The 10,696-nt window shown below is 36.4% G+C and overlaps 1 protein-coding gene across 1 annotated transcript; it reads left to right on the forward strand.

Moving 5' to 3' along the window:
• Window positions 1–443: 443 nt before the first annotated feature.
• LOC149204051 (protein NUCLEAR FUSION DEFECTIVE 4-like) lies at window positions 444–8,897 on the forward strand. Its single transcript, XM_089397022.1, has 3 exons — window positions 444–788; window positions 7,317–7,826; window positions 7,911–8,897. The coding sequence occupies exons 1-3, from the start codon at window positions 444–446 to the stop codon at window positions 8,895–8,897; spliced, it is 1,842 nt and encodes a 613-aa protein (XP_089253148.1).
• Window positions 8,898–10,696: the final 1,799 nt, after the last annotated feature.

Here is a 10,696-nt window from a genome sequence, read left to right on the forward strand (position 1 = left end):
CAATCATATTGCATGTTTAAGTTGGCATCTTAGTTGGATGACCTATTTAGGTCTTGCAATAGTAGTATGATAAGGGTAACTTAGATTTTGAATCACCCATAATTTCTTATTCGTTAAGCTAATTTTAAATCTCTTTAATCTCTATACACCCATAATTTCGTATACATTAACCTAATTTAAATCTCTTTAATCTCTATACTTTACTACACTACCATGATGATGTGTCCGACTGTCCTCAATTCCAATGCTCGACTTGTTATTTAAGCAGGCTCATGCCCAACATCCCCATTAATGGGTTTAGTGGTCTACTACTACATATTCTTTTTCAGTGCGGGAGAAACTCCCCGCTGACATATTCTATTCTCAGTGCATTTTAAAATCCCTTATGCATTTTGATCCCCAAAAAATTTGATCGTTTCGCCTTTGTTGCACTGGTTAAGATGATGGAGAGAAAGGAGGCCTTTGATTTGGCCAAAAGAGTTGTCATGGGAAGATGGTTTGTAGCATTCGTGTCGTTTATAATTATGTCGTGTGCTGGTGGAAATTACATGTTTGGATCCTATTCAGAAGTAATAAAAACTTCCCTGGAATATGATCAGAGCACACTGAATACCTTGGCATTTTTCAAGGATCTGGGTACTAATGTCAGGATTGTTTCACGACTCGTCAATGAAGTCTCTCCCCCATGGGTTGTTCTTGCAGTTGGAGCCGTCATGAATATCGTTGGGTATTTATTCGTATGGTTGTCTGTGACCCAACGAATTGCAAAGCCAAAGGTATGGCAGATTGTTGAAATTATAATTTCAACTGCAGTGAATAGAACAGCAGCATCTACTTTATTCATTTGTCATGATCCGGCGCCCCACATTTTTTCCCGATCTTTTATGTCACCGCCATTACCATCTTTTCACTCTTTAATTATTTTTGAGTTCCCGAAGGATGAAGATAAGATACAGCACTACATCATTACTTCTCAACAACCATATTAATGAGCAGAACGGCTGAAAGAGAAAAGAACCAGCCTCGAGCCGACGTAGCATTTATCAGTCATAGATTTAATCACCACCGACTCAAGAAATACAGCAAAAGATCAAATCTGTTAATTATGAACAGCAGAAACTTTATCAGCAAGTTAAGGCGGTGAAGACCCTTTCCTGCACTATAAAATGAAGACACAGCAGTGTAGAAATATATAGGAAATAGATTGAAAGTCCTTTTGTAACACACAGCAGTGTAGAACAAGAGAGTTTTTTTTTGTATTGCACAGCAGTGCTGAAATTTTCTGAGATAGTTGTTTTGTGAAACTGAAGCGTTCCTGTTGTAATCCCTCTGTCAAGAGGAAGATGCTCTTTAGCATAATATTTTGTGAAGATCCCTCTACGTGAGGAAGACTTAGTTTTATCTGTTGGTTTATTTTCATAAATAGAAGTTTCTTTCTGTGCGTTGCTGTTACACCAAAAGTTATTTTGTCAAAGATTTCTTGTTGCTGTTACACCGTAAGTCGAAAAATACTTGACGTCAAAAATCACGTTGCTGCAACACCACGAACAGCGTTGCTGCAACACCACGAACAACAACTGAAAAAAACTGTGTTGCTGCAACACCGTTTCCAGAGAACGAATTTTTCTGTTTTTCTGAGTTAAAAACAGAGTATTTTTCTGTGTCAAAGACAAAGTATTATTTTGATCAGTTTTTGATCCTGAGGCAAAGTAGAGTATTATTTTATGCTCTGTTCTTGTGTTTTTGAATTATCAGAAAACAAAGTATTACTCTCTGTTCATATTTTTGTTGTTTCAGAATTTATCAGAAAATTCTCAACAGTGGAAACAGAGGATTTTTCCACTGTATTTTGTTTGGAATAACCAGAAATTCCCGACATGGTATCAGAGCTTGTTCAGGCTCTTTGAAGACATCAAAGAAGCTGAAAGAAGATTTGTTGCTGCAGCAAATTATACAGCAGAGCGAAAACGCTGTCAAGGTATTTTTCAGATTAGTTTTTTGTGTAGCTGCTGAAGACAATTAAGTGATTTTTTTTTCTACAGTCAAGTATTGCAAGAATGGCCAGCACCAGCGTGGGTATGTTTAATACCCAGCTCCCACAGTTCAATGGGAAAAATTATGACTACTGGGCAATAACCATGAAAGCCGTGTTTGCCTCACATGATTTATGGGAACTTGTTGAATATGGATTTGAAGAGCCAGCAAATGAAGAAGAGTTTATTGGATTAACTCAGGCAGAGAAAGAACTTTTGAAGAGCAATAAGAAGAAGGACTCAAAAGCCCTTGTATTCTTATATCAAGCAGTGCATGAGAGTGTGTTTCCGAGGATAGCAGCAGCCAATACATCCAGAGAAGCATGGCAAACTCTCAAGACAGCCTATCAAGGCATGGAGAAAGTGAAGACAACAAAACTATAGTTGTTGAGGAAAGATTTTGAGAACCTGCGTATGAAGGAGTCAGACAATATTGACTCATTCTTCACACAAGCAATTGGTTTGGTCACACAGATAAGGTCTCATGGAGAAACTCTTGAAGAAAGGAGGATTGTGGAGAAACTATTGAGGTGCTTACCCTCAAAGTTTGATGTGATTGTCACCACCATAGAAGAGACAAAGGATCTCTCAAATTTTTCAGTTGATGAACTTCATGCATCACTGATAACACATGAGCAGAGGTTGAGTAGAAATGAAAACTCATCTCTAGAGCAAGCCTTCAAGACCCAGATGTCATTTGGAAGAGGAAGAGGTCAAGGCAGAGGAAACAAGAGAGGAAGAGGAAGAACCCAATACAGAGGCGGAAGAAATAGTCCAGCAAACGTTCAAGGAAGAGGCAGCAATCCAAATCAGAACCAAGGCCATGGCAGCAGCCAGCAAAGTGGACAACATCATGCTCAAGGACAAAGGTATGAAAAATCCAATGTCCAATGTTATTATTGTAAAAAATATGGGCACTATGCAAATGAATGTAGGAAGAAGCAGCATGATATGAGTAATAGATCTAGTGCAAATATCACTAGAGAAAATATCAGTCAAGATAATGTGTTGTTAGTTTGTAATATGGCTAAAACAAACAGTGAAGATATATGGTTTCTAGATTCTGGTTGCAGCAACCATATGACAGGAAACATAGCCCTGTTTTCTGCTTTAGATCAGGGTGTGCAGTCACAAGTCACACTTGGGACTGATAGTAAAATTTCTGTTATGGGAAAAGGAGAAGTTAAAATATTTACAAAGAAAGGTGAAAAGAAAACCATAGCAGATGTCTATTATGTTCCTGGAATGAAGTGTAATCTCTTGAGTATTGGACAGCTTGTTCAGAAGGGTTACAATGTTTTCTTTGAGAATGATGTATGCACCATAATGGACAGATTACCCAGCAAACGCTGTATTGCTGAAGTGAAGATGACAAGGAACAAGATGTTCCCTCTCAGAATAAGGGCAGATCTAAAAAATAAAGAAGAAATTGCAGCAGTGACACAAGAGGCTCTCCAAAGTGTACCAAAGGATGAAAATTGGTTGTGGCATTTGAGATTTGGACATCTCAACTTTGGAGGTCTTAATTTGTTGAGTAGAAAAGGAATGGTAAGAGGATTACCATTGATAGAAAAGCCAGACAGCCTTTGTGAAGGTTGTATATTGGGAAAACAACACAGAGAAAGTTTTCCAACTGGGAAAAGCATAAGGGAAAAAGCACCCTTAGAAATTGTCCATTCAAATTTATGTGGACCGATGCAAGCTCCATCACTTGCAGGGAGCCAATATTTTCTAACATTTATTGATGATTTTACTAGAAAGACTTGGGTTTATTTTTTGAAGAATAAGAGTGAAGTATTTGAAAATTTTCAAAATTTCAAAGCACTTGTAGAAAATCAAAGTGGGCTGCGTATCAAGGTTTTGAGAACTGACAGAGGAGGTGAGTATATCTCCAAAGAATTTTTACGTTTTTGCAGAGAAAATGGAATTCATAAGCAATTTACAGCAAGGTACACCCCGCAGCAAAATGGAGTTGCTGAAAGGAAAAACAGAACAATCATGGATATGGCAAGGAGCATGTTGAAGGCAAAGCATTTGCCAAATGATTATTGGGCTGAAGCTGTACACTGTGCAGTATATATTTTGAATAGATGTCCTACAAAAGTAGTGATGAACAAAGTGCCAGAAGAAGCATGGAGTAGGAGAAAGCAAGGAGTCACCCACATGAAAGTTTTTGGTTGTGTGGCTTATGCACACATTCCAGATCAGCGAAGGAAGAAATTGGACAGCAAAGGGGAGAAATGTATTTTCATTGGATACAGTGAAGAATCCAAAGCTTACAGATTATATATCCCATCCACCAAGAAGTTTTTTGTGAGCAGAGATGTTCAATTTATTGAAGAGGAAGCTTGGGATGGAAGCATAGAGAAAACAGTTAATGTTAAAAACTGTTTGTCTCATGATGATGATGATGAGGAGTTGGCTGAAACACATCTCCAAACAGCAGCGCCAACAACAGAACAACAAGAGACACCCTTGAGGAGAAATGAGAGTGCTTCTCCAAGCACACCACAAGGAGGAAATTCAAGTGCATCTACAAGCACTTGCACACCGAATGAAAGAGGTAAGAAATTCAGAAATTTAAGTGATATTTATGATGAAGGAATGAATTCTTTATTTGCTTTGTATTGTCACGTTGATGACCCTGTTCATTTCGAAGATGCAATTAAAGATAAGAAATGGATGGAAGCTATGGATGAGGAAATGAATGCCATAGAAAGAAATAAGACATGGGATTTAGTTGATTTACCAAAAGGTAAAGAAGTCATTGGAGTTAAATGGGTCTACAAGACCAAGAGTAATGCTGAAGGCAAGATAGAAAGGCATAAGGCAAGACTTGTTGTCAAGGGATACAAGCAGCAATATGGGAGAGATTATGAGGAGACTTTCACACCAGTTGCAAGAATGGAAACAGTAAGAGCAGTGCTGTCCATAGCAGCACAAAAGAAATGGAAAGTTTACCAAATGGACGTGAAGTCAGCATTCTTGAATGGAGTATTAATGGAAGAGGTTTACATTGAGCAACCTCTAGGCTATGAAAAGAAAGGCCAAGAGCACAAAGTCTGTAGATTGAAGAAAGCTCTTTATGGGCTGAAGCAAGCACCAAGAGCGTGGTACAGTAGGATAGATTCCTATCTACTGGAGAACGGATTTGAGAAGTGTGAGGGAGAACCCACTGTTTACATCAAAGAAAAAGACTGTAAAATTTTAATTGTTGTGTTATATGTTAATGATGTGATTTTTATAGGTAATGATGACTACCTCATTGAAAATTTCAAATCAGTCATGAAAGAAGAATTTGAGATGACTGACATGGGTTTGCTGAGATACTTCTTAGGAATAGAAGTAGATCAAAATGAAAATGGAATTTTTATTTCACAAGCAAAATATGTAAATGAAGTGTTGAGCAGATTTAACATGCAGGACAGCAAGGCAGCAATCACTCCCACAGTGATGGGATTAAAACTCAGCAAAGAGGACAGCAGCAAAGATTTTGACCCTAGTGTGTACAAGAGCATAGTTGGCAGCCTCATGTATTTGACTGCAACTAGGCCAGACATAATGTATGCTGTTAGTTTAATTTCCAGATTCATGGAGAAGCCAAAAGAAACACATTGGCAGGCATCAAAGAGAATTCTGAGGTATGTTAAAGGTACAAAAAGGTATGGCATATTTTATACTGTTTCAGAATGTTCAGATTTAGTTGGATACACAGATAGTGATTGGGTTGGAAGTGTAGATGACCGGAAAAGCACATCTGGTTACATTTTTCACATAGGTTCAGGAGCCATTTCATGGGCTTCCAAGAAACAGCCAATTGTGGCATTGTCTACAACAGAAGCAGAGTATGTGGCAGCTACAGCAGCAGCATGTCAAGCGGTTTGGATGAGGAGAATGTTGAGAAGTCTATGCCAGGAGAAGGCAACAGCAACAGTTATTTTTTGTGACAATAGCTCAGCTATTGCATTATCCAAGAACTCTGTATTCCACAAGAGAACAAAACACATAGACACAAAGTTTCACTACATCAAAGAATTGGTGAATAATGGAGAAATCATTTTACAACATTGCGGGACTCAGGAACAGGTTGCAGATATTCTGACAAAGCCATTGGATCAGAAAAGTTTTGAGTTTTTAAGGAAACTTCTGGGTATGACTGATAACCCAGCAGTTGAAATTAAAGGGGAGTGTTGAAATTATAATGTCAACTGCAGTGAACAGAACAACAGCAGCTACTTTATTCATTTGTCGTGATCCGACGCCCCACATTTTTTCCCGATCTTTTATGTCACTGCCATTACCATCTTTTCACTCTTTAATTATTTTTGAGTTCCCGAAGGATGAAGATAAGATACAGCACTACATCATTACTTCTCAACAACCATATTAATGAGCAGAATGGCTGAAAGAGAAAAGAACCAGCCTCGAGCCGATGTAGCATTTATCAGTCATAGATTTAATCACCACCGACTCAAGAAATACAGCAAAAGATCAAATCTGTTAATTGTGAATAGCAGAAACTTTATCAGCAAGTTAAGGCGGTGAAGACCCTTTCCTGCACTATAAAATGCAGACACAGCAGTGTAGAAATATATAGGAAATAGATTGAAAGTCCTTTTGTAACACACAGCAGTGTAGAACAAGAGAGTTTTTTTTTGTATTGCACAGTAGTGCTGAAATTTTCTGAGATAGTTGTTTTGTGGAACTGAAGCGTTCCTGTTGTAATCCCTCTGTCAAGAGGAAGATGCTCTTTAGCATAATATTTTGTGAAGATCCCTCTACGTGAGGAAGACTTAGTTTTATCTGTTGGTTTATTTTCATAAATAGAAGTTTCTTTCTGTGCGTTGCTGTTACACCAAAAGTTATTTTGTCAAAGATTTCCTGTTGCTGTTACACCGTAAGTCGAAAAATACTTGACGTCAAAAATCACGTTGCTGCAACACCACGAACAGCGTTGCTGCAACACCACGAACAGCAACTGAAAAAAAACTGTGTTGCTGCAACACCGTTTCCAGAGAATGAATTTTTCTGTTTTTCTGAGTTAAAAACAGAGTATTTTTCTGTGTCAAAGACAAAGTATTATTTTGATCAGTTTTTGATCCTGAGGCAAAGTAGAGTATTATTTTATGCTCTGTTCTTGTGTTTTTGAATTATCAGAAAACAGAGTATTACTCTCTGTTCATATTTTTGTTGTTTCAGAATTTATCAAAAAATTCTCAACATTGGAAACAGAGGATTTTTCCACTGTATTTTGTTTGGAATAACTAGAAATTCCCGACACAGATGTATCTGTATCTAACCATTGGAGCGAATTCTCAGACATTTGCCAACACTGGATCTTTGGTTACTTGTGTCAAGAATTTCCCTCAGAGCCGGGGTGTCGTACTGGGGATTTTGAAAGGATTTTTGGGTTTGAGTGGCGCAATTTTTACCCAGATATACCATGCAGTTTATGGGAATAGTGCCGGTGGATCTGCCGGTTTGATTCTGCTTCTTGGCTACTTGCCCACTGTTGTTTCGTTGATTTTCATGTTTATTGTTCGTCCTACAAAGGATACCAAGGAAAAAGATGAGCTGAAGCGATTCTACCATATTCTCTACATATCGCTAGGGTTAGCGGGGTTTCTCATGGTTCTTATCGTGGTGGAGAATGTGTCAAAGAATTTTCCAATTGCAGGCTACAGAATCGTAGTTGCAGTTATCGTAGTTTTTCTTTCACTTCCTCTCGTGGTGACTGTTAAGGCGGAGATGGAAAAAAGGAATCAGCAACAGATTTCCACCGAGAGCTTAACCGTACAAATAGAACTTGCAGATCACCATGTGTGGATTCCTAAGGCGGAGATGGAAAAGAGGAAGCATCAAGAAATTTCTATCGAGAGCTCAACTGCAGAAGTTGAAGCTGCAGATCATGCCAAAATAATTGAGCTTACAAAAGAAAATGAAGAGAAGAAGAATCCCCAACATTTCCCAGAGATCGATGAAGGGAAATTGATTAGCAATGAAGTGAGAGCCAGAGCTTCTGTTGTATCCTGTATTCTGAAATTCTTGAAAAGCCCCAAAAGAGGAGACAACTTTACAATTCCTCAAGCTCTAGTAAGCATCGATATGCTGATCCTGTTTCTAGCCTGCACTTGTGGGATTGGATCAACTCTGACTGCCATTGATAACATGGGACAGATCGGGAAAGCTCATGGATACAATCACACAACTGTAAGCACCTTTGTTGCGCTTATTAGCATATGGAATTTCGTAGGCCGTGTTGCTGCTGGTTTTTTATCAGAAATCCTTCTCCAGAAGTATAAATTTCCCAGGCCCCTGATTTTGACCATAGCTATGGTTATTTCTTCCATTGGGCATATTTTTATAGCCTTCGCTCTTCCGGGTTCGCTGTATGTAGCGTCCATTATAATTGGAGCATGTTTTGGAGCTCAATTTCCTGTAGTATATGCTATCATCTCAGAGCTATTTGGTCTCAAGTATTATGCCACTATTTATAATTTTGGAGCGATGGCTAGCCCATTGGGATCTTATCTTCTGTCTGTGAGAGTTGCGGGACGCACGTACGACCAAGAAGCAAGAAAGCAGTGTACTGCTCTCGGGACTTGTTCGTCTCAGCGCACGCTTACCTGCACTGGGCATAAATGCTTTCGGCTTTCATTTATCATTATGACTCTCGTGACCCTTGCTGGAGCTCTAATTTCGGTGGTTCTTGTATTGAGAACGAGGCAATTTTACAAAGGTGATATATATGCCAAGTTTCGAGAGCCGGAGAACACCGCAAAATCCGATTTAAAGGAGGAGGAACTCAAGTGCCTTGCCAAAGTGCAGATGTCCAGAGATGAAATTCAGAGAGAGGCAATATAGCCAATTACAGGCAAAAATTGTAGATGAATTATTTTCAATAAGTCTATGAGATCAAAGAAGGTTTAATATTTGTTTATTAGATCCACCTCTAGAATTGTTGGTACCAAGCCCCGACGCGAATAATAAACAATGTTAGGAGATCGGTACTTGTCAAAATTTAAAAGGCTTTACAGATGCAGTTGTGTTTTACACCCTGCATATGATGTTATGGAACACATTGTGGCTTCATGGTTCGCTCTCCTGGTAAGATTGTTCCTATATCCTATTTTTATCAATAGCTTTATGTTAAGGGACAGCAAAGTTATTAATTTTCGACATCAATAAAAGTGCGTTCATCCATGGAGAACATTTATGAAATTTTGTTTATAAATCAATTGAATATGAAATGCAATTGCTGTTTTTCTATGGAAAATAAAAAGAAAAAGATAAAGATAAAGATATAATTTAAAAAATAATATTGATTATAATAATCAATTTATATATATGTAGAGGTTAATTTTAATTAATAGTATTATAAAATATTAGTAAGTTTTAAGTATGATTGTTTAGTCTTTTTTAATATTATAATTTAATTAAAAAATTTCCGATAAAATTAAAATTATTTTACTCAAGTTCAACTATAAATAAAATATTTGGATATCCATAATAAATAACATAATTTTTATATCAATTTAAAAAAGAGAACAATTTTCTGAAAGTAAAAAAGAAAATCGATATCGATGTATCTTTAAAAATATATCATAAAAAATATTTTAATGTCATATATATATTTTTATATGTTTTATACTGTATAGTTCAAAAAATAGTAGAATTTTTATACATTTTGATTTTTCAATTATATTTTTTTTTATCAATTTTGTATAAAACACATCAAAATTTGTTGCAATGGTAAGTTTAAGTTGTGTAGCCTACAGAAAATGCCAAAAATATATTGAAAAGTATTTTTAAAGGGTTAAATTAATTTATGCATTCTAAATGCACTTTAAACAATAAAAAGAAATCACTTAATATATATATCCCTCTCATTTGCCTTATTGTTGATATTACAACACAACATTGTGTAAAAAAGATGGGGTAAAAATATTTCAATCTCATTCTCCCCTATAAATAAATTAATATAGATTTATTTAACTTCTTATTTACTAAAGATAAAAAAAATTGAAATTTCTAAGATTGAAAAATAAAAATACATTTAAATATTAAAAAATTTTAAATGTAAAACTTAAAAAAATAAAAATATATCTACAAAAATAAAAAATTATATATATATATATATATATATATATATTCATCCTTCCCTGTAACTAATGGAAATGTTGAAGGGAAAAATTATTTATCGATGTTTCCAGCAAGATTATACAAGGCTCTTACTGGTATTCAAAATTAACTTACTTTTTCTGTTCAAAATTAACTCAGTTTTGCTATTTCATGTGAATTTCTTTATTGGAAATGTAGTTTACAAATAAGCTTATTCAACCATAAAATTTATTATCAAATATTACATCACACAATAAAAAAAACTGTATATCTCCTGAAATGATCAGTAGATTCAAACCGATTGAAGGATAAATCAAAGACTAAAACATTCTTATTAAATTCGAAAATAGAGACAACTCCATGGAAAAGAGCTTGTTTAGAAAACAGATCTGCAATGGAGCGGAGTCTGAGTGGAGGAACGCTGCGTTGCAACCAATCATCTCATGTCATGGCGGACCAATAGATCATCTACAGGTGCGTGGAGAGGGCCTATTTTCACAATACAGGTGGTATAAATGACTTTCTACCCGCATGCATATCTC

The sequence above is a fragment of the Pinus tabuliformis genome, chromosome 1_2, assembly GCF_031772625.1.
Source record: "Pinus tabuliformis cultivar Carrire ecotype Pingquan chromosome 1_2, CPIR1, whole genome shotgun sequence".
NCBI lineage: Eukaryota > Viridiplantae > Streptophyta > Pinopsida > Pinales > Pinaceae > Pinus > Pinus tabuliformis.